Source organism: Bactrocera neohumeralis, chromosome 5, assembly GCF_024586455.1.
Source record: "Bactrocera neohumeralis isolate Rockhampton chromosome 5, APGP_CSIRO_Bneo_wtdbg2-racon-allhic-juicebox.fasta_v2, whole genome shotgun sequence".
Lineage (NCBI taxonomy): Eukaryota > Metazoa > Arthropoda > Insecta > Diptera > Tephritidae > Bactrocera > Bactrocera neohumeralis.
Window position 1 is genome coordinate 71489467 of NC_065922.1, and position 25865 is coordinate 71515331.

Consider the following 25865-nt stretch of genomic DNA (forward strand, 5'->3'; position numbering starts at 1 on the left):
CTACAATCAACGCAATTATAAAATTAAAATTCTAAGCGCCAACACAAACGTCGCATTCGGACCAAAAATCGAAAGTTATAATCAAATATAATTATAGCACAAATTGTGGGTAGACAATTGTGGTATGCACAATAAAGCAATAACACGTCTAGTAGGTCAAGCGAGCCATATGCCGGCTGGGCGGTGCAATATTGCGTGTCTTGGCGGGCACAAGCTGCTTTACGGCTGTCATTGGTCGCATATTTTGACACGCAGTCAGTCGGCTAGTTTAACAGTTCAACGGTTCAATGGTTTTTGGTTTCTTACTACCATATTTTTTCTAGTTTTTGTGGGGTGGGGTGAGGTGGCACCACCAGCCGCGACGCATATAGTTCAACGCGCATTTTGACTTCATGGTGCGCACGCGAAAGGGCGTACAGTTTAGAGGGCTAGTGGGCGTAGGTGCTGTCGCAACTGGGAAAGCAAACATATGGAGCGCTGCGTGCAAATATATGTACATACATATGTATGCAAGAGACGGGCGTGCCGCTGGAAACCGCAAACACACGCGCTGCACACAAAATTATTAATAATAGTCGCAAAGTAGCATTTTGGTGCCATATTTTTTTTTTTTTTTGTTAATAGTGCGCGCGCGGGCGTACGTGTGAAGCGCCACAACTGACGCGGGGCGTATCGCCAAGCGACACATTAACAACAAAAAAACCGAAATTGCGACGCGAACCCTTTTTGCTGTGACGCGACACAGGACTATGCGGCCTGCCGCGCCGTGGGCGGTTTTTCCGCCTGTAACGCGTGAAAAATTATATAACCACTATCTAGTTGTCCAGCGCAGCGCGGCATTACGTGTCAAAGTTCGTGCGTCTGGCATAGTGAGCGCTGAGCGTCAGCCAAACTGCGGTGGCGCTCTGGCTTATGATTAACTAAACGCCTTAGTAGGTGGACCACAGTACACATATTTCTGAAAACTTCTTGCGCGGCTCACTTTGTACGCCTGTGCGTCTTCCACCACGCCGCAGGCGCAAAGCAACGGGTGGTGGCGTCTTCGCTTGTGCGCATACACGCGAATTCGCGAAGATCAAAAGCAACACTGGCAAATTGCCGCCAACACCGTCGCCATCGCCAACGCCAACGCCAACAACGTTGCAACGTGCCTGTAGAGCGCGCCACGGCAAGTAACTTTTGCTGATGGCGCACATCAATAAATATTCTTTGCTGTTGTTGTACACAGCGCTAACGACGGCAGTATCGCGCCTGTGTTTGCTATTTTAGTTTTCATTTTATTGTGCTATTTAATCCGTACAACAGCAACAACGTCATAGTCGATCAAACGAACAGCCCGCGCGCCCCACACTTTGTACAGTACGCTAGCTCATGCAAATCCGCAAATCCACCGCTAGCCGGTCTAACCAGATCGGCACACGCACACACATGCATGCATACTTTATTGCAGCATCGTCGGCATAGTTCAAAGCGCAAGGCGGAATTGGGCAAAAGACTGATTGGAAAACAAGTAGAAAGAAAATGCGCCGGACTCGCGCGTTCGCTTGCGCTTCATTGGAAGGCGCGTACGCTAGCGCGCCACTTGATGGTGGTCCGATGGGAGCGCGCGCGCGCACTGCTGGTGTGCGCGGCGAAGCGTTGTGGCGTGCAGACAAATATGAATCGTTATGATCATCGCCACCGCCAATCGCCACTGTCGCGCAGCCCACTCAGGCGTCCGGCCAAACGAAGGCGAGAGCCATGCGTTGCAGCATTACATCGTTCGTTTGCCACATTATGGATGGTGCGGCATGCGATAATTTCGATATTTTATTGACGCTCCACTTTGATAATCAATATCTTCTTATATATAGCACTCATTCGCTGTGAAGTTTGTAAGCGCGCGTAGTTAATTAAAGTATAAGTAATATGCTTGCTGCAACATCAATGAGGAAGTACAAGTTTTTACAACTCGAAAACTAACAAGCTACATTAGAAGTAATGACGTACGATATCAAATGAAGCGTTCGATAGCACGATGAGCGGCTGGCGCTGCTTGTCAGATTAATGATTGAAGTGAAGTGGTGGAAGGAGCGATGATGCTTGGTGGAGCTAAACCGGCTGAGTAGTGACTATTTAAGTAATGATGTGTTTGATTGAAGGATAGTTAGCTGTAATGCGTAGGATGTACCGTTGAAACTATTATAGCAATAAATTTGAAGGCTTTAGTATAGCAGAGTACACAAATCTCTAGTAGAGGTGATAAACATTGAAGCGGAATGAACAATTTTGATTTATGGCATCCGAGCTAGAGTCTAGTAGGCATGCATTTTCTACAGCTGCCAATACTGATCATTCCGCAATGCTTTGATACCGTATTAAGAGCTTTTTTATTTGAAAGCTGCCGAAGTTCGTCCGAGCTTTTAAGCTTTTGAGCTTTCACTTTTTTTCTATCTACTCATATTGTTCAAAGCTTACCAACGCTACTATGAAAAAGCTGCCACAAAGCTTTCAAAAGCTTCCGAAACTAGTGTGAGATTCCGTTTCATATTCTAAGCGAGTTGAGTCAGCTAGAAGCTTAGTATGAACTGAACTTTTTTTTATGTTTTATGACAATAAGTGGACTGGAAGAGCTCTCAAAGCCGTACCCTTTATGGTATTTATTGATTGTTGCTTATGAAGACGACAAAAATCCCCTGACAAGGTTTCCTTTGGTTGACCTAAGTCAAAGTATCTCTTGCAAAAATGGCTTAAAGTTACATTTCCATAAAAGCTTTATGGATGACTGAAATTGGAGTTAAAAAAGAAGTTTTCGCGACGCTTAATTGAAAGATGGAGCTTGAAAGATAACTGCGCAGTTTCTTTTTTCTCGGAATCTTGGATAAAAATAAGAATTTTTATGAAAAGCTCTGGAGTTTTATAAAGCTTTACTAAATTAGATTCGCGAAAATTAAGAGCTATATATTATGGAGTTTATATATAATAGATATAGAAATAGTTTTCGGTTGTGGCTTTGTAAAAGCTCTCATTTTCTACATTATTCTATGTTTAAAATTTTTAGATAGCTTTTGTTGTTTCAAAGCCATATCATATGTTCAACCATACTGTTTAGATTGATAATTTAGTCAAGTACGAAACTTTTAATTGAAGTACGATACTTTTGAATGTATTAATTACGGAAGCTGATTAGCTTTGAAGCTTTAAGCTTTCAAAACCATCTTATATGTTCACCCATACTATTTAATTCGACAATTTTGTCGAGTATGAAACTTTTGATTGAAATTCGCTGCTTTTGAATGAAATAATTGCGGAAATTAGGTTAATTCCGAAGCTTTAAGCTTTCTTAATTATATTTTAATAAGCGCTGTGGGCTTGAGATGAACTGCACTGCACTCATTTATATGAAAACCTCTAAGAAACTCGACAAAATTGCCTGCGAAAGATTTGTCCAAGTTATAATTATTTAAAATTAAGTATTATTGAAAAGCTGCATATTGAAACTTAAAGCTCCAAAAAGCTTAAAGCGGAAAGTGCAGACGATATAGTGGAAGCTTCGCTGACTAGATGTTGGATTTTCCGTTTTCTGAGACCTCTATGAAACGAAAAAAGAAATAAGGCGGCCTTGAGAACGACTCAAAGGGACTGTTGAGAAAGGAAAATCATCCCAAAAGTTCAGAAAAACTAGTTTTCCAAGCAAAAGTATAATTAAAACATAATTCCTAAAACATAACTATTTGTTCTAAAAGAAAAAAAAAAACACTAAAAAAATTGCAGGCCGCAAGGGCGCTTTACATCCACTACCGTCTAAGCAACTTCGCGTCCAGTTCGCGTCCAACGTTCGTTAACAACAACAGCATAAATATCGTCAATCGACATGTAACGACAGTTATCACCAAATGAATGGCTGCCGTCGCTATTAAAAACACTAAAACCGCATGCGGCAAGTTGTGTGGCAAGCTTGGCTGGCCAGTGGCGGTGCAATAGTAGACAAACGGTTTTTTTGTTAATCAATTTTTTGTTTTTGTGTTTTCAGCAACACAATTGCTACTTTTTGTTTGCATAACTCCTTATTGTTGTTGTTGTAGACATTTTAAGCACTCGCCAATAAATAAGCTGTCTGTACAACAACAATAAGGTATCGCAAAAGCGTAAGAGCATAAGCGACGCTTTGTTGGCGCGCAAACGTTTGAAGTTGCCGACAAAAATGGCGCCGTTCAAAGGCGGCGATTGATGAGCGGCAGCGCTTCGTGCAGAAATGGCGTTTGCCAGTTGAGAGCGTAATAAAAAAATATTGATATGAGGTTTTTAAATTGATTGAAAAAAGTATTCAAAAAGTATTGATATGAGGCTTGTAAATTTGTAATTTTGCTAAAAAAATGTATAATACAAAATAGCTACAGACACTTGCAATTTGTTTTACAGGTATGTTTTTATAGGTATGTGTGGGTATGTGAAAATTAATTGCTAATGCAGAGATGTTTTAATGAGCCAATAAAAAATTCTCTCAATTTGAAATCTACGCCTTACATAACAAAAATTTGTTGGAACATTTTTTTATTCTTTTTTAATTATTAAAAACTATTTTCTGCAATTTTGGAAACTATTTTTAAAAATTATTGAAAACTAATTTAAAAATTTTTAAAAACTGATTTTTAAAATTTTTTAAAGCTATTTTTTAAAAGTTTTGCAAACTATTTTCAATTTTTAAAAACTGTTTTTAAAGCTTGCCGTTTGTTTTTAAAAATCTTAAACTATTTTTTGTTTAATTTTGAAAATTATTTACTGAATTTTTGGTATTTTTTGAAAAAAATTGAAGTTTTTGAAACTTTTAAAATTCTCAAATCTTTTTTGCACATTCAAAGCGAAAATTTTTGCTATTTCTGGACTATTTTTACAGTTTTGAAAAACCATTTTCTAAATTTTGAAAAAAAAAATTTGGGAAGTTATTATTATTTAATTTAAGTTTGGCTATTTATTTTACATTTTTTAACTTGATAAAATTTATTCACTGAATTTGAATTTTTTTTGTATATTTTAGAAAATTTAAAATTTTTGAAACATTTAAAATTCTGAAATCTTTTTTGCAAATTTAAAGAGAAAAAAATTTAAAGTTTTTCAGCATTTTTTATAGTTTTGAAAATCCATTTTTGAATTTTGAAAAAATTAATCATAAAATTTTTAAAACTAAAATTTAAATTTTTATTTTTCTATTTTAAATATTTTAATTGTGAAAAATTATTTGCAAAATGTTAAATTGTTGAAACATTAAAAATTCAAAAATTTTTGTTTGTAAATTTTTTTGGAGCTCTTTTATAGTATTGAAAAACCAATTTTTTAAATGAAAAGAATTCTAAAAATTTTGAAAATTATTATTTATTTTAATTTTGGCTATTTATTTTAAATATTTTAATTGTTGAAAATTATTAACTAAATTTTAAATTTTAATTTATTTTGGAAAATTTGAAATTTTTGAAAATTTTGATATTTTAAATTTTTTTAAGTCTTAAGATTAAATTTTTTTATGGTTTTAAACAAATTTCTAAAAATTATTTTTCAAATTTTTGCAATTTATTTAAAATTTATTAGTTTAAAGTTCTTAACTTCTTGAAAGTTAGTTATTAAATTTTTGATATTTTTTTGGAAAGTTTAATGTTTTTATCTTAAATTTGAAATTCTGAAATTTTTTGTAAGTATTGAAAGTTATTTTTCGTTTTTTTAATTTTGAAAAACATTTTTTTTTTGTAATTTTAGAATTTTTTTTTCAAAATTTTGAAATTCTCAAATTTTTTTTGTAAGTATTGAAATTTATTTTTCGTTTTTTTTTTAATTTTGGAAAACATTTTTTTGTAGTTTTAGAATTTTTTTAATATCAAAATTTTGAAATTTGAAAAATTTTCTAATAAGAAAAGTTTTTTAATATTTACTGTTTTAATTTTTTTCAATTAATGTTTTTAAAATTTCAAAATTTTTTAATTAATTTTTATTTTTTTTTTTTATTTTTTTTTAATTTTATTTTTTTTTTTTTTATTTATCTTCGCAATCTTGTTCTCCGCCATTAACATATACACGACATAATGACACTTTATATGCCATTAATTAGATTCACCACTCATTATTCATACAAAGTGTGTCAAAACTTAATTTCTATTAATTGCCTTTCATTTTTGTTTGTATTTGTATTTAATGCAGCAAATTTGTGATTGAGAGAATTTTTTATTTTTTAACCAAACTTGTTTTTGCGCTTGCCAGCAGCAGTATGGCGGCCATTTTCTGTTTTCAACATCGAAAATAACGCGACTTTGGGACATTTTATGATAACATAATGTTGTTTTTGTTTTTTTGTCATGAAATTTTCGGTAAACAGAGAAGACGTACAGTACTTACAAATCCATGTTTATCACTAATATTGTTGGTCAATTTTAATTTGTGAAATGAGACGACCTTCTGCATCCACTGTTCGCCGGTGGTCGGCGAATCGGGGTGGATGTACATGCGTTTTGGCATTTCCGGATCCGCTTTGCCGGCGATCATCCAGCGGCTGGAAAGGAAAAGCGTGTTTTATTTTAAATCTTAAATAAAAAATGCAGAAAAAGGAACAAAAATTATCATGAAAATTGGGGGGTTTACAAAAATCGTATTTGATGACTCGTCTAAAATTTGAACCTGTTTAGTAATTTTTTCTAAATTTTCTTTTAATTTTTTATTAAATTACTATTAGTTTCTTTTAATTCTTATTATTTTTTTTCTTAATTTTTATTAATTTTTTCTTAATTTTTATTAATTTTTTCTTAAATTTTTAAAATACTTTATTTTAATTTTTTTTACTTGACATTAAGTTTTTGTTAATTTTTATTAATTTGTAATATTTTTTCTTAATTTTTTTAATTAATTTTTTGGAATTTTTTTAATTAAACTAATTTTTGCATTTTTATTATTTTTTTTAGTCTTTAAATTTTTAGTAGTCTTTTATTAATTTTTTTAAATTTTTTAATTATACTAATTTTTGCATTTTTATTAATTCTTTTTTTAATTTTTATTAATCTTTTCTTTAATTTGTAATATAATTTTTTTAAATAAATTTTAATTTTTTATTAATTTTTTGTTGACTTTTATTAATTTTTTATATACAAATATGTCATTTTATTAACACCCACCTGTTGTGAAACTTGTAACGGTAATCGTCCGCCGCTACGATGTCCAAGAGCAAAATATATTTCGCCTTGGCGTCCAGACCCGAAACGCGAAATTTCATTTGAGGAAACATTTGCCTGCAAGAAAGAGAAATTTTCAAATTTAATTAAACAACTCAAAAATTTCGAAAATAGCAAAGTAATTACACAGATAACCTCAACCACAAAATATGCCAGCTAACTGCGGTGAAAAATGCACAAAATTTTACCAGCCGTAACTGAGCAATGAAGACATTCACTTTATGCTTACAACAACTACAACAACAAAACCATACTCGGCATAATTTGACCAACAAAAACTCATTCAATTTACTTCAAAGTTCTTTTTTTTTTTGAAATTTCGGTTTATTTTTCCACTCATCAAGTGGCGCCTCCGCTTGGCGCCACACACACACTCACACACATACACGGCGCAGCATACCAGTCAAATTTACAAATTTTCACCCAAGACGCCAACGACGTTTATGTCTCGCTTGCAGCAAACTAAATTGAAATTGGCTGCAGCGGCAACCGCAATAATAATAAAAGCAACAACAACAATAACAACAGTAACAATGAGTTAAGCAAAAGTTGCCAAGTCGAAAATTGCCACCACATAAAGGCAATAACAACAGCAACAGGCGCATTATAGCTTGTTGCCACCAACGAGATGCATGCCACACAAGGCCTGCTGGTCCAAGCAGAGCAACAACAAGTTGCAAGGTAGAGGTTGAATGGTTAGCGAGTTAGCATAGCTAGCCAGCGGTCATTATGTGGGCTGATCGCACTAATGTTGCAGCTCACAGCTGTGTGGCTGCCTCGGTGTTTGGCCGTGTGTGTGTCTTAGTGTGTGCCTGTGCTGCAGGCGCTCGTCGTCCGAAAAACCAACAAACCATTAAATCCGAAAGCAAACATTTTTATTTGGACTGCATGTTGCAAGTTCATCATAAAGCTGACACACAGCCGCACAACACAAACCTTCAAATGTGTGTGTTGTTGCCTAAAAGCCCTATGTGGCTGTGGACTGGCGCTTGCGCAAAGCCGCCCATTTACAACAAATATGAAAATTATAACTCTGGGCAGCAATCACTCAATCTTCGCGGCGGCAGCATGTAGGGCTGGCAACAACAATAATATGAGTGATAAAAAGCGGCAGTGTTGTAAATGCACTTAGAGAAAATGTTAGATGAAATTTTTTTAAGGAAAGGTTTTGAGTTTTTTTGTTTTAAAATTTTTAGTTTTTTTTTTAATTTTAAAATTTCTCGTTTTTTTATTGTTCTATGTGAAAAGTTTGAAAAAATTATTTTTATTGTCCTCCGAAAATGACAAAATTTCAGAATTTTTCAAAAATGCGAAATTTAGAAATATATTTGAAGAACTCAGTTTTAAAATTTGTTAGTTTAAAGTGTCAATTTTTTAATATGTAAAGCTTTGAAGATTAAAAAAAAATACAAAAATTGCATTTTTTTGTTCTTTTTGTTTAAATTAAAAAAAAAAAAAAAATTTTTTTTTTTTTGTTGACAAAATAAATATTTTAATAAAATACATTTTTTTTTGTTTAAATTAAAATTTTTTTTGTTGAAAAATAATTTTTTAAATATTTTAATTTTTTTAAGCAACAAATTTTTACTATTTTCAAATTTTAAATTATTCTTCTGGAAGCAGATTTTAATGTTTCTTATCTTTTTTTTATTGTTTTTCATATTCAAAAGTAGCAGAAAAATAATATATAGCAAAAAAAATTATTAAAAAAATTAAATTTCAATTTTTTTTTTCAAAATTTTTAAATTTTGTTAAAAATTCTTTTTAAAAAAATTTAATTTAAAACTTAAAAAAATTAATATCACCCAAATCAATTTTTTCACAGCAATTTAATTTTTTATTTAGGTTTTTCTAAAAATCAAAATTTTCTCTAGAAGCAGATTTTAATATTTCTGATCGTTTGATTTAATATTGCTTTTTATATGCCTGAGATACAGAAAATATAATATATAGTAAAAAAATTTATTTAAAAAAAATAATATTTCAAAATTAAGAAAAAAAAATTTCAAAATTAAAAAAAATTCCAAAATTTTAAAATTTTTTTACAAAACTTTTTTCTATACAAAAATAAAAACAAATTTCAAAACTGAAAAACATAGTTACCAAAATCAAATTTTTTCGCACCAATTTAATTTTTTTTGAGTTTTTCCAGAAATCCAATTTTTTTTCCGTTTTTTTTTACAAATTTCCTCTAAAACCCAAATTATTTTTAAATATACATTCACAATTTTTGACTATAACCAGCTCAAAATAACTTGGAAAGCATAAATATTTCAAAATTGTGCCTTACAAACTGCGACGCCAAAAGTGAATAGCAGAAACAGTTAAACAAAAAAATTAAAAGATTTCAAAAATTAAAAAATTTTCGAGAAAAAGTAAAAATCTGCACCAAAAAGCATAATTCAAGTTATTGAAAGCTAAAATTTATGTGGGCTGACATTATTTGTTTCTTATTATTATATTCTCTTTTTTCGCCGGACACAAGTCGCCACAAATCATATGCAAGCACAAGAAAAAAATCGTATAATAACAACAAATATGTATATGCGAGCACCGGCAGCAGGCAGCAGCATCATTCATGGCCCAACAACCCATTCATAATCATCAGGCACATCACCCTCAGCAGCAGCACACACATACACACAGCTGAGCGCGCATAAATCTGTGTCCCAGCGATCGTCAACTGGGCGGGCCGTTCGCGACGCGCCGTAGCGCCAGTTAACCAGCTCCGGCCAACGGCGCAACCTAGTTGCCGAGTAACTATCTACTCCTCCAACTGATGCTGCTGCTGCTGCTGTCGACGATGATGATGATGGCGCATTTGTTGTCTGCCAACAGCCACGTTTTGCTGTTGTTGTTGTTGCTGTTGCGCTTGTTGCTTTTGTTGCCGTTGTCATCATTTGTGCTGCACGCGCAGTTAGTTCGTTAAATTTGATTCATGAGTCTGGCGCTCGATCGCAACCGTGCGTCCGTCTGCTGCCTTGCTTCATCATGCTGCTCGCTATTACTGTTATTGTTGTTTCCGCTACTGCTGCGTTTGCTGTAGGTCCGTCTGCGCGCCGTGTTGGCCAGTTAACTAGCTGCAGTCTACCTTAGTTTTGACCCTTTTTGGTATGCTGTGGGCGCCTACTTTAAGTATTTGGTCTGCATCTTCATTTCGTGCGCTTCGCAGGTTGGTTCTTGGTGAACTTCTGCTACACAGTGCGGAAAAAGCGATCGCTTAACTTCGTTAGGACGCAAGATCACCTGCGATCGGAGGTATTTGGGGAGGAGCGTCCGATTTTAGCGGATAATGCAGTCGAAGATGGTAAAAGTGACGCCCAAACTCGCTTTTGGAAGCAGACGATCACATATTTTTCTTTTTAAAATAAGATATGTGAACTCAAAGTGATCTTCACTTAGAAGGTTTTCATGGAAGATCTGAATATCTGAATATCACTTGCGAGCTGAAGGTCACTTGGAGTTAAAATATGTCATATATAGATACTACATATTTTATATTTTACTTCAAAGCAAAATGTGTATGATCTTGAAAATCGAAAAGTTCACATGATCACCACTTTTTACTAGACTAGAGTGAAATCATGATTTTATCATGAAATCGTATTGAAATGTGGCTTCAAAATATGCTAATTCTCTTTAAAAATAATCTTTGCTCCATTTAAACTTACTTTCGCTTAGTTTTAGTATGACACGATCACCGCACGATCACTCCTTTTTTAACAAATTTATAGCTAGTACTTGATAGACGCTCTGTAAAGTGTGTTAATACATTATTTTTGAAATTAAAATGTATTTCAAACTGAAGCGTTGACGATCACTAAGTAGAACGAACTTCTGATCTTGTATTTAGTTTTTCGAAGTGTTCGGGGAGCTGAGGTACTTCTTTTCTTAAGAACACATCATATATTGCATTAATTAAAAAAATTTAATAGACTTTGAGAATTGTTTTGAAATTTATTAACTTAAAAAACAAGCGATCGTGTCAAAATATTTATATATATTATTATTATCATAAATAAAGTTTTACAATATTTCAGAATATATATATATTATTGAAGTTTGAAGCCAATCTTTTGGAGACGTTACGATCATGAGTGATCGTGAGTGGAAGTGGTGATCGATAGCTCCTCCATTTTTTATCGTATATACAATTTAACTCATTAATTTGATACTTAGTAAATCGATGTCATATTTATTTCAAGTGAAATGCAAAATATCTATTGATCTAGTCAAAACATGATCACTGAGCGATCGTTAGATCATAAGAAAACTTAAAACACATTTTTTGGTTGAAAAAGGAACGCTGAGCTGGTGCGATGTAATCAATTATATGAGCTGATCCAGTGGTCAATTCATTATGAAAGTGGTACAGCAAGAATATTCGGTGGCATGATCACTAATCATTTTATTCTAAATGCAGTTATAGATGATTTGAGCCCATGATGCTCAAACGATCATAATGAGCTAGTACGTTGCTGATTTCATAAATTGGTGGTTTTTGTAGGAAATTTAGAGGGCAAGATCAGTGATCGTTTTTCTTAAAAAAACAAGTTTTAATGCTTTTAGATAAGTTTTTGAATAGTTCTGGTTAAAATATGACAGCTTGATTAAATTAAAACTTATTTTTGCAGGCATAAGCTGTCGCACAATCACTGATCATTTCACCTAAAAAGCATTTTCATATGATTTTAACTCATAATTGCGATGGAGTGTTGCTCAAATGATTATTATGTGCTGATCCAATGTTGATTTCAAAATAAAAGTGGTTTTTGTAGGAATATTCGGTGGCACGATCACTGATCAGTTCATGTAAGAAATATTTTAAAGCTTATTGTACATATTTTGGTTGGTTCTGAGTGATATAGGATATTCTGAGATTTGAAGAATGTTTTTTTTTAAAGAAAAAAGGGGTTGCACGATCACTGATCATTTCACACTAAAAGCGGTTTCATATGATTTTAATCCATAATTGCGATCAAGTGCTGCTCAAATGAGCATTATAAGCTAGTAAGATTTTGATTTTATGATAAAAGTAGTTTTTGTAAGAATATTTGTGGGGCGATCACTGATCATTTCATATAAAAAAGTATATCAAAGCTTTTAGACAGTTTTTGAGTTGCTTTTGTGTGAAATAGAAGATTGTGGCATTATTAAATAAGATATTTTCAGGCTTAAACTGTGGCACGATCACTGATCCTTTCATATTAAAAGCAGTTTTAGATGATTTTAACCCATAATTGCAATGTAATGATGCTCAAATCATTAATTTAAGCTAAACATATGATAAATAATATTATTAATATTAAAAAAAAAAAAAATATAAAAAAATAAAAAATAAATTTTTTTTTTTTTTAAAAAAAAAAAATTAAAAAAAATAATTAACAAAAAAAATTAAAAAAAATTAAAGTTTATTATTTATATTATTATTTTTAGTTTACGTTTAAAAATTTACTTCCTAACCATTTCCGTCTTCTTCTGCCTTCCTCTTGTACTTACTGCTAATAAATTTCGGTGCCCGCACCGCCTTAGCGTTTTTCATACGCAATTGGAATGCATCAAAACAATGTGCCAACATGAGCGCAACACTTTTTATTGAAATATTTTTGCAGACATACATTGCTGTTGTTGTGCTTTGCAGTTTTGACTCATACAAAATGCTTGCAACACAAGATTAGCGCGCCCAACAAGCAGAAGCTGCAAGCGCCCTCAGCAAAATGCCGTGCAACATGGAAAGTGAGGAACTGTAGCGAAGCTGCTAGCGCCGTCGCCAACAAAAAACAACAACAATGCCGGCAACACAAAAATGCCAATAAAGAGGCGCCTCCAAGTTGATGTTTTTGTGCTTTCATAATGTGTTTTTTTTTTGTAAGGTTTTTATATTGATTTGCCGCTTTGCGTCACCGCACACACACGACAGCTACCTGCGAGTGCGTCTTGTTGATGGCTTGTTAACAAGCTGCGATTTTGTTCTTGTTTGCGCCACATTGCTGTATTGGCCTTGCGTGTTGCACATTTCAATTGTCCTGTGCGCGGGATCAGACGCTGTGTGTTGTTGTTGTTGCTTTTATTGGCTGTTATTGTTGTGGCAGTCAGTTTGTAGACGTTAACAGTTTTATTGTCTTTTACTTTATGGCGAAGCTGTGTGTTGGCGTGTTTGTGCAACATCTTTTTTCAATTTGTTTGTTTTTGTTTTAGTTTTGTTTGTGCTTATGTTTATGCCTGTGGCTGTATGCTTGCGTCTGCAACATTTTTATACCCATTTACCAAATATGACATCATTCGTCGCACAATTTCGTGGCATTTGCAACACATACAGCGCCAGCCAGACAAGCGTTGCAAGAATGTTGCCGTCTGTGGCATTTCACTTTTTGCGCAAAACGCTTTTTTAGCGCTGTATTTGGCATTCATACAAATAGGTGATGCATTAAAAATGGTGAATTAATTTTTTGATATTTTTTTGTTGGGTCCTTTCGTGCGCCTTTATAAATATTCATAGAAATTTTAAAATTTTCTGCGGCAAAATTTGCTAGCGACCCGCGTTGCATATTAATTTGTCATTATGCAGCAAAAATACTTTTTATAGCAAGCAAAAAGCTTTAATTTGTGACAAAAGTTGAAATTTGTCGAAAAAAAATTTAAAAAAAATTAAAAAAAAAATTAAAAAAAAATTTAAAAAAAATTAAAAAAAAAAAAAAATTAAAAAAATTAAAAAAAAAAAAAAATTTAAAAAAAATTAAAAAAAAATTTTAAAAAAAATTTAAAAAAAATTAAAAAAAAATTAAATAAAATTAAAAAAAATTAAAAAAAATTGCATATCTTAAAATTTCATTTTCGTCACAATCATTGCATGTCCAAAATAAATTATGCGAAAAAAACAACAGCTGCCATGCGCTCGCCGCACATCTTCTCTTGCCGCACTTCACGCTCATTCATCTTAATTCTGCTTCATAAACAAAAACTAATATGCGCCCACTTCAAATGCCAGTCACGTGCTGCTGCGCGTCCTGTCTGTCTATGTATTGCGCATCAACAGCGCTTCACCAACCATTATTGCATACCAAATGTGCGAGAATCCAGCACAACATGGTAGGTGGTGTATGACAATGTCAGTCAAATTGCTGCGCAGTGAGCCAGTAGGAATAGTGAGTTAGGGAAAATTAAAAATTATATTTTTTTGCACCAGAAATGCTTATAAAAGGCTGCAAAGTATAAAAAATTGACATGTTGCAACATGCTCTTAACATTTTCAAAGGCAAAATATGAAATTTTAGTGAAAATTATTAAAAGTGACACCGTCAGTCTCCAGTTTTTTCAACAAAATATATATTTTTAAAGCACCTAACACCTAAATATGTCTCAAAATTTGAAAATATATCACCGCTTCATCATTTTTATGCTTCAAGTAGACCGCTGTCATTTGTGCTGTCAAATTGACAGTTCGTTTGCCCACAATTTCCTACTGGGTTCTCATATGTACTGTCTACCATTAATATTAAATATTATAAAAACATAATTCTATCAGCTCTGGCAAGCACAATCGCCACTTTCTGACCAATTCAAACTCGCTGCTGACGTTTGCTGCTCGCCAGTCCGACCCTGCGCCCGCCCATCAACGCTGTCTCTGAACATGTATCATGCGTATGCGTCAGTCGCCATTACATATTATTTTTATATGCATTTCTATATTGCCACAAAGCAAAATTATTTATTTAGCCCGTTTTTTTGTATATCAAAAATGACATTGAAATTCCTGGCGTTCAACTTTGTAGTTGTAGGCTCTGCTGACTGGCTTGGGCGCAAGGACCACCTACGTTTTGACAATTATCTATGTAAATGTGGCTGGTATGACAAGTGACAGTGTAGCGCGGGAAAATAGTTGCAACTTGATGGGCGGTTAAAATATGCAAATAATCATTTTTAGAGAGGATCAGTTAAAGAGAAAGCCATAAATTAATATGTAAGCTTGAAAATAGCCATAAATTTGAAGGTATTACAAGTATATAGTTAGTTACAATGTGATTTTGTATAAGAATGTGCACTGTTGAATTCAAAATGTTTGATTATTGAAGCGAAGTGAACTTCGAGTTCACACGATCAGTGATCATACTGCAACCGCGCTTTTTTCAGATGTCTTTAAACTCAAATATCACTTATTGAAGCGCTGAAAATACTTGAAAGGGTTTCCACAAAGCTTTCTATAAGTTTTTTTTAACACCAAACTACCGCATTGCACTGAGAGATCACTGATCTCTAAAAACTAAAACACCAAAAAACAAAATATTTTCGCGGAAATGGCCTCTTCATGTAAAGCCTATGCTTAATTTCTTAATTACAAACTGAAAATTGATCTTTGGCGATTTAATAGCCACTTTAAATACCAAAATTTGCAAGATCACATGATCAGCGATCATTTCGAAAGTTCTCACAATTTTATAAAACATTCATATTTTAACTAAATGAAATTAAATCGTTTGAAATACTTAAACCAAAGCTTCTCTATGTTTTTTTTAGTGCTAAAATAATACACTGTGAGATCACTGATCTTTAGAAACTAGAATACCAAAAAACAAAATATTTTCTTTGAAAGCGAAACCTATTAATAATTCTTATGTTTAACTTCTTAATTCCAAACTCAATAGTGATCTTAAGCGACTTATAAGCTCCTTTTGTGTAACTGAAAATTTCAAGATCACAAGATCAGCGATCCTTTCGAAAGCGCTCAGAACTTTGTATGTTTTATATTACAACCAAGCGATACTTAAACTTTTAAAATGCATACAAAAAACTTTAATAACATTTTTTTTCTAGTTCTGAACGATTTTTATCTATGTAAGATCACTGATCTCTGCGAACTTATAATACAAAATTGATTGTGAATGTATACAATACTATTTTTAAGCTATTTGGAGCACTATAGAGAAGCTTTTTAGTACTATGAGTGTTTATATGGACTCTTTGAGCCAAAAGATCAGTGATCGCGTACAATTTTGACAAATTTTAGTTGTATAAATTGCAAATGAAATAAGCTTCCACTACTTTTGAAGTGAAATCTAACTGCGAACACCACGTTTTGAGCTCTGTAGAGAAGCCATTCATTACTAAAAGTGCACATGTGAAGTCTTTGAGCCAAAATCTCAGTGATCGTATAGCTTAAATTTCCATAGAAATGAGCTACTACCTGTTGTGAAGCGAAATGTAGCTGCGTATACCGTTTTCAGAGCTCACTAGAGAAGCTTTTCAGTACTAAAAGTGTATAAGTGAACTCTTTGAGCCAGGAGATCAGTGATCGTATAGTTTAAATTTCTATTGAAATGAGCTTCTACCACTTTTGAAGTGAGATCTAGCTGCATTTACCACGTTTTGAGCTCTCTAGAGAAGCTTTTCAGTACTATAAGTGCTTATGTGAACTCTTTGAGCCAGGAGATCAGTGATCGTATAGTTTAAATTTCTATTAAAATGAGCTTCTACCACTTTTGAAGTGAGATCTAGCTGCATCTACAACTTTAAACCTAGAAATTAGTGATCTATTTCAATGCGTCGATCAGTGATCATTAAAATTTAAATATATTTTAACAAAAACATTATTTTTCGCATTCATGGAGACTTCAGTTGAGTTTGGGACTACTCTCTTGTCACAATTTCGAAATCAACTTTTAGTTGAATTTTACATAGTTTATGAGGCGATCCCGACCACCTTGTTCAGCCATAGAACTGTAATGTGGAAGAGAGGATCATAGCTATTATTTTGTTGATGCTCATAGCATAGCATAATAATCATAATGTACATACAAATATTTTCCTTCATAAGAGATATTTTCCTTCATAAGAGATATTTCCCTCTAGACTTTCATGATCAGTAAGAGATCAGTAAATGATCGTATCGATGAAGCCTGTGATCGCTTACAACTGATCAGAATTTTTGGTCAGCGAAGGCTAATTATTCCTCAGCCTTAACCTCAAAATGCTAAAACAGAGCGCACTTCATGGTGGTCGCTTGATAGATCACTTTGTAAGCAGTACGCCTGTTGATCGGTGTATTGACAAGATAACCTTAAACCTTACTTGTACCCTAAGTTGACAAACTCTATTGATACACCTGTTTTTGTGTGTAACTGGCCAGCTCTTGACCAACTTGTTGCAAATACACGTCAACTTGAACGCAATGCGCTCATAAATGAAGTGATCAATCACTTTGTACGACGAAAAGATCAGCAGACATTGAGTGGCTTAGCCAATTTTTATTATGCTGAAACCTTTTTCATACTACAGAATTTTTTTCATTTAACAATGGCACAAAATATATGTCGGTCAGCGATGGTTTTATTTACCTACCGTTTACCAAATTGCACCTGCCGTTTGCGCCACAGCAAAAAGTGTGTACAAAGCGCGCAACAACAAAAGCAAATCGTTGCACTTGTTGAAAGCAAATGTTTATTTTGTTTTCCGACTATTTGAAATTCACTCAAGACTTTGTCAACAACGTCAAAAAATGCGTGGATAGCGGTGGTTAGTGCTGTCAAACTGCGTTAGCGCTGAAGGTTCGGTCGCTGATCGTAGGTACTGCGCGATCAGCAGCCTTCGTTTGACGCTTGCATGCAAGTAACAAGCCACCAAATTCTGCATACAATTCGAAATATTAAATTAAAACTGTGCTGTCTGTAGATTGATGGGAATTATCAGCAACGCGGCGGTCAAGCGATCACTAACTGATCGCACATGATCGTTGTGAACGGAAATTGGCGTCGCACCTTTATTTTCGATGCTTGGCCGTTAACGTAACCGTTGACTACTTGCTAAATTGCAGCTAAAAAGCAGTTAAAGCAGAAAAAGAGTTTAACTAAAGATCAGCAACAAAAGCGATCCTCGAAACTTTGGGGTTGCCTGCGCTGCGTATTTTCGCTATGCAGATTCGCAGGCGCTTAAATTGCCGATACGCTTGACAATAATTCGCGTTTGTGGCAGTGACAAAAGGGCGTAATGCAAATTTTGCGCGACTGCAGTGAAGATCACTATATAGACTGCAGTGAAGATCACTATATAGACTGCAGTGAAGATCACTGTATAGCATGTTTTTTAATATATTTTTTGCACTAAAAATTTTTAGTTTGGCAATCGTGCAACGCTTATCGCAACAGCTGCAATTTTATTGGATTTTTATCAGCGATAATTTAGCGGCAATTTTGTCGGGATACGCAGGCAGATATGCAAAAATTTACTTGACAAATAATGTATGTGCGGAAGCAGGAAATTGGCAACGCATTTAAATATTGGGGCGATAAGATGAAGGAACTACCAGAAAAGGGCACAGAGAAGGCAAGAGTAGAGGCAAAAAAATTAAGAAAAATGCATGAAAAATATAAATTTCTGGATATTGTTATGGAAATGTTCTTAAAAGTGCCAGCAATAGAGTCTTAAGGCTCATTTAATCGAAGTTCAGTTCTTTGGGATTTTTCTGTAAATAATTTTTTGATTTTCTTCAATGGTTTGGAGAAGTTTGTAAGTGTAAAAGAACCCTTATAAATATTACAGAGTTAGCACAAGCTTTCAGGTGGTTGAAAAGCAAAGAAACAGACTCAAGAAGTCCTGTTAAACATTATAAATCACTTCTGTTCTATAACTTTGAGGTAAAAAACTAAGAAATTTGGAAGTAGCTAAGAGAAAAAGTGGTCCAAAACCTTAGCCTAACAGTTTTGTCTCATAAAGTCTTCTTAAATATAAGAAATCACTTCAGTTCTATAAATTTGAGGTATGAAGCTCAGAATTTTGGTACTGGCCACGAAAAAAAATGCCCTTACACCTTGGGCTAAGCAGTTTTGGCGTTTTCGTCAAGCATTTTATATAAATGAAGTAGAAATTTTAAAGGGCGGAGACACTTCTGCAAGATTTTTATATTCTAGAACGTAGTAAAACAAAGCTTATCGAATGTAAAGCATAAAAAGCAAAACCTTTTACGAATCAAGCAAATTTTTGCTAAAAAAAATTATTCATAAACCATTTGAGAATTACAGATGATGTATGTCAAATGAATGAAATAGTAAGTTAAGAAAGTTAAAAGCCATAAAAGGGGTGCCGTCAGCAAAACCTCTAACGAATCAAGCAAATTTTTGCTCAAAAAAATTATTTATAAACCGTTTGAAAATTATATGTTCAAATGACAAATAAACGAAATAGTAAGTCAAGTGCACCAAATGTGAAGTAAAAGCGAAACATTTACAAATCAAGTAAACTTGTGTTAAAATGTCATTTTATAAATTGTCTGAGAATTACAGAAGCACATGCCAAGCTAATGAAATAACGGATTAAAAGTTGTAAACGTAAAGTGCTGGAATTCTCAACATGTTTCTGTAAAAATATACTACAAAAGTTTAAGCAATTATGCTTTTAATTTCAGAAAGTATTTGAAAAAAACTTAAAAAATATTAAAATAAACGAAATAAAAAGAAAAAAATGCTGGGAACATAAGGAGCACATTATTAATGTGTTATTTTCGTAGGCGGACAAATTCGAAAGGTTAGTAAATGATTTAATAATATACGCGCACACATACACAGTTGAGGCAATCAGCAATATAAAGCCATTTTTCACTCGCAGGACTCGTGGGCGTGCCGCCAAACCGAGTATTCCTTGAAAAAATATAAAAAAAGAGAAAATATGCACACTCAAAAAGGATGCGCTTCAGAATGCTAACACTAAAGGATATGTGGCAGCAATAAAATACACAATTTCAACATCGCCACAGCTTCGCTACGAAGAAAAAGCCAACAAATATATATTTTATAGCGACCGCACGCATGCCTACTTAGCGTTGCCGCGCATACGTTGGCTGAAACGGCCAAATGCAGCTGCAATATTTATGGCCACAACAACAACAATAATACTAATAATGGCAATGAAGACGCCAAACACATCAGCAAAATACAGCTAATTAACAAAGTAAACAAAATAAAAGGCAATAAATTATACTTAAATGCGCGCAACAACAATGCAGCGTTGAAGCATATACTTATACTACAAACATACATGCATATGTACACACATAGGACCATATAAATGTTGCGTTTAGCAAAGTGAAGGTGAAATGAAAGCGAAATGTGGCAATAGTGCAAGGCAAAGGTGAAAAATATATGCATGTGTGTGTGTGCCTACTTGTCGATAGCTGCTGAGGCAAGTTGGCGTTAATGATAATGGTCAGCAGCAATGAAAATACACACACATATACATACTTGTACACGTGGCTCAAGCACATTTTGGTCGCTGCTGACAGGCGTTTGCTTTAGTTAGTGGTTGTAAAGTGAAAATTAATAATAATTAAGGCGCACAAGGAGCAGTTGAAAGTGAGTTTGGGGTTCATACATACTTATATATGGTATTATAGGTATGTATGTATGTATGTACATATGTTGCAAGGAATATTTGTGGCGCCTGGTATAATAGCTTGTAATGACACACCTACATGTTGCAGTTCACGAAGTGTCGATTGACATATTTTTTAATTTTATTTCAATTAATATATTTTGCGTTTTTTGTTTATAGAAAAAATAATTTTTGATTTTTAATTATTTTTAATTAAAATTTTTCGTTAATTTTTTTTAATCAAAATTTTACATTTCTGTTTCTAGTTAAGATGTTTTATTTTACTTTATTACCTAAAAAATAATTCTTAACATTTTATAAATTTAATTTTTCGTTAATTTTTTAAATTAAAATTTAAAATTTTTGTTTCCATTAAGATATTTTATTTCACTTTATTGTGAAAAAGTAGTTTTAATTTTTCATTAATTAAATTTTTCGTTAATTTTTTTAATTAAAATTTAAAATTTTTTTTCTATTAAGATATTTTATTTCACTTTATTGTGGAAAAGTAGTTTTAATTTTTCATTAATTAAATTTTTCGTTAATTTTTTTAGTTAACTGTTTACATTTATTTCTATTAAGATATTTTATTTCACTTTATTGTGGAAAAATAGCTTTTTATTTTTGAATTTTTTTTAAATCTAAATTTTTCTTTAATTTTTTATAAATTTCATATTTTGTTAATTTTATTTTCAATATTTTTTCAGATTTTTTTATTTAGTCTAAAATTTTATATTTAAACATTTTTTTATTTTTGATTTTTTTAAAATCTGAATTTTTCTTTAATTTTTTATAAATTTAATTTTTGTTAATTTTATTTTCAATATTTTTTCAGATTTTTTATTTAATCTAAAAGTTTATATTTAAACTTATTTTATTTATTTTTTTTCTGAAATTAGTATATTTATTACTTTTTTATTGTTTCAATTCATATTTTTATATTGAAGAAAAATATTTTTGATTTTCATTCTCTTAATTAATCTATTATTTAATTAATTTTTATTTAAAAGAATTTTAATTATTTTAATTTTTTGCAAGTAATAAATATGAAGTTCGATGTTATATAATATTAAACTAACTAGAAATTTTTGTTTTTTAAATATTTTAATTATTTTTATTTTAATTAAATTTTTGTTAATTGCTTTAATCAGTTCTATAAATATTTTAATATAATTTTTTTAATTATTGTAATTAAGTTTTTAGTAATTTAATTAATTAGTTTTCGCAGTTCTTTAATTAAAAAAAAAATTAATTAATTTTTTATTAATTTTTTGTGTTCTATGCTAGAATTTGAATTAATTTTTTTTTAATTATTGAAATTAATTTTTTGGTAATTATTTAATCAGTTTTATTAATATTTAAACTTAATTTTTAAACGATTGTAATTAATTTAGTAGTAATTACTTTAATTGGCTGTCGTAGTTTTTTAATTATAAATTTTTTTTTAATTAAATTACTTTATTTTTTTATTAATTTATTGTGTTCTATTATAATTTTAGTATTGTTTTTTTTTTTTAATTTATTAAATTATTTTTTTTTAGTAATTACTTTAATTTATATTTAATCATTTATTAATTTTTTTATATTTTCATTCATATTTTTTATCTTATTGATTCAGTGATATATACTAATTTTTTTTAATATTTCAAATTCATTTTTAATAATCAAAATTTATTTAACAAAATGCGTGATACATGTACAGTTATATTTTAAATTAATAATCTGTTATAATTTATATTTTTGGTTTTCAAAATTTTAAACACATTCTCACAAAATTCTAAAAAAATTAGTCTCGCCACAGTCAGCTTCCAATCTTGTTGTCTGTGACTATTGGCACGCTCTAATTGCATGACACCGAAACTATTAAATTGTCCATTACCGTAGCACGTATTGATTATTAATTTTAAAAAATATGTTTTTCTATGCCAAAGTTTCACTTTGCTCCCCCGAAAAATATTGATTTAGACCACGAGCCTACCAAATGCAAAAATGTCGCATCATTGTTTTGCTCAAATGACTAAGAAAAAACTCTTTAATTTCGTCTATCAGCAGCCAACAAGACTCCCTTCGCCACTCAGCACTTGTCTTGATGATATACCGAATTCGAATATTTTGAGTGTCTAAAAGAAGTCTAAAGCCGACTGATAAGCTCCGGACAGGGGTCAAGTGATATAAATCATAAAGACAAGCACGCAAAGTGACACCGAGCGAAGACGTGTTTGCCGTTTCGTACAGATAAACGCATAAAAGTGAAACCAGCGCACAAATAGACACACACATGTCCCAATCATATATGTAGGTACATGTGTGTATGCGTGTGTTTGTTGAAAACGCAATTGCTTGGCTCTTACACGTAATTAGGGTGGGCTAGCGTTGTTCGACAGCCTGTTTGGCATCTTATCAGCGCTCGAGCGATCTTCACAAGATCAACGCGCCTGCTGCTCGGCTTTATGGGGCTGCGCGTTGCACTTGTTGTGGCATGAAGTGCGCTGCTGCTGTTAAAACGACGGCTGTTTACAATGATTTACGAGCTTGTAAACATGAGTGCAGCATTTTTGAATGTTTTTTTACATTTTCCATCATTTTTTTCTTTTTCACAATAAAAAAAAAATTTTGTATATTTTTGTATTTTTTTTTTTGTAATTTTTTTTTTTTTTTTATTTTTTTATTTTATATTATTCATACACATTTTTTATTTATTTTTTTTTTTGTTTTCTTTTTTGTACTATTTCCTTGAAATTTTGTCAATTTGACCAACAAATGTCAGCCGGCAGTTCAAGAAGCGTTATAAATCGTGTTGTTGCACGTTCTCTTGGGAGACTCTTTGTCTGCCTTGCTCGCTGTGCGTTTTGAACTTTCAACCATGTGACTGTGTCTGACAATTTTAATGAATTGTGTTGCATGTTGCATTTGATAAGCGTATAATTGTTATGTTTAGTGTTTGTGATTTACACAAAAATAAATAAAGTTTGTTGTAAAATAATTTTTATGTGCTACAATATGCTTTGTTATTAGCTGTCAGCGATAATGAGCGCATAATTATTGCTTGCGATAACAAACATGGTTTTTATAACTAAAAATATATTCAGTATAATACGTATATGTTTGTATATAGAAGAATGATAATTTTAAATATTATTGAAAAATTTATTTTTATTTAATTTTAATTTTTTTTAATAAAAAATTTTTTATTAATTTTTAATTAATTGAAAATAATTGGTAATCAATTTAAAATTGATTAAATTAAATTAATTAAATTTACAAATCAATTAAAATTTTCAATTAAAAACTTGAATTATTTCAGATTACACTTTTAATTCATGAAAATAATTCAATAAACTTCTTAATTAAAAAATAACTTTTTTTCTAAAAAAATTAAAAACTTAAATTTTTAAATTAATAATTAAAACCAAAGTATTTAATTATAAATTATTTAATTTAAACTAAAAATTTAATTATAAATAATTATTTTTTTTTTAATTTTTTAAATAAATTAAAAAAAAAATTAAATTAAAAACACTTCATTTCTTTTTTAGTTGAAAAACTAAAATTTATTTTTTTTAATTGATTAAATTAATTATGCAAATTTTAAAATTAAAAAAGAAATAATATAATTTAATATAAAAAATAATTAATTTTTAATTAATTGAAAATCATTGGTAATCACTTCAAAATTTTCATTTAGAAACCTAAATAATTTAAGATTGCCCTTTTAATTCATGAAAATAATTCAATAAACTTCCTAATTAAAAAATAAATTAAAAAAATTTTTTTATAAAAAAATTAAAAACTTTAATCTTTAAATAAATAATTAATAAAAAAATATTTAATTATAAATTATTTAATTTAAACAAAAATTTAATTATTATTAATTAATTTTTTTTTAATTTGTAAATAAATTAAATTTTTTTAAATTAATTAAAAACACTTCAGTTGTTTTTTAATTTAAAAAAAATTTAATTCTTAAAATCAAAAAAGAAATAAAAAGTTTTTTATGAAAAAAATTAATGAAGTTTTAACTTAAAAAAATTTAATTAAAGAAATTAAAGAAATTAATTTTTTAAATATTTAAAAAAATAACAAAATTTTAATTTTGAAATTAAAAAAATTAAAAAGTGTACTTTATTAAAAAATTATTTTTTTAAATAATTATAAAAATAATTAAAAATTCAAAAAATAATTTTTGAAATAATAAAAAATAATTAAATTTCTGAAATAATTAAAAAAAAAAATTAATTGCACCTAAAAAAAATTTAAGTTTTCTTTGCTGGTTTTCAAGTTTTTCTTGGTAAAAATATCTGAACCTTGTGGCACAGGCTCCACATAACAACAGCTTCCTGCCAAAGCCTCCTCTTTGCTTTCGTATTTGTAACAAACACAAATAAAAGTATAAAATATAAAATAAAAATTATAAAATTTCTTTATGCAAATAACGGACTGACTCCACAGCCATAAAAAGCGAAATAAAAAAGCAACAAAAAAATGAAAAAACGCTAAAGTGGCCAGTACGCGCGCATTTGTAGGCGCCAAAGTTTAACGAAAATAAATAAAAATTGCGAATTTTCATTGCCACGGCTACTGGTGATGATTATTGTGCGAAAAATCACACAAGCCGCTGTGAGCGCAACACAAAAAACACGCCAAAGTGGCAATAAATATGCAGAAAAAGCGCCTTTTATTTATTTAAAATATAGTTGTGAATGCACAAGTGGCGAATTTTGTGAAGTTTTCGAGTGAATTATGTGCATATGTATGTATGTGCGGCCGAGAGGCACTAAAGTGGAAAAATCAAATTGTGCGCGTATAAGTAAGCCGTTATGTTGACGTGTGATAAAAGCCGTGCAAATAAACGTGTGGCATTTTATGATATGCAGTTTGGAATTGATGGATTCATTTATTTGGAAAAGTCGCAAACTTTGCTTTTTAAACTTTTTAAATCAAATTTTTCGGGAATTATTTTTTTCAATTTACAAAAATTAATCTTTTGATTCAATTTCTTTGAAATCATATAAAAAAAACGTTAAAAAAATATTTTTCATTAAAATTTAATAAAACAATAAATCAAACAAATATTAAAAAGTGAAAAAAATAAAAATTTTATCAAACAAAAAAATTCAAAAATATACAAATTTAATGAAATACGTAATTAAAAAACAAAATATTAAAAAAAAATTGTAAAAAATTTTACAACAAATATTTTTCATAAAAATTTAAAATTTAGAAAAACTGAGAAAACAAAAAAAAATATATAATAAAGGAAATTCAAAAAAATAAATAAATAGGAATATTTATTTATTTCGAATAATATCCAAAAATGGT

At 30.9% G+C, this 25865-nt stretch overlaps 1 protein-coding gene across 7 annotated transcripts in view; it reads right to left on the reverse strand.

Annotated features, from left to right (window-relative positions):
• Positions 1 to 25865, reverse strand: part of LOC126760554 (optomotor-blind protein) — a 279713-nt gene that overhangs the window by 126347 nt on the left and 127501 nt on the right. For 6 of the 7 annotated variants that reach the window (XM_050476267.1, XM_050476262.1, XM_050476265.1 and 3 more), the window contains 2 exons: positions 7134 to 7247; positions 6355 to 6517 (listed from right to left, as the gene is read on the reverse strand). In XM_050476267.1, coding sequence (XP_050332224.1) covers positions 6355 to 6517; positions 7134 to 7247 — 277 coding nt within the window. The remainder of the gene's footprint in view (positions 1 to 6354; positions 6518 to 7133; positions 7248 to 25865) is intronic. The other variant, XM_050476266.1, reaches the window with a different exon arrangement.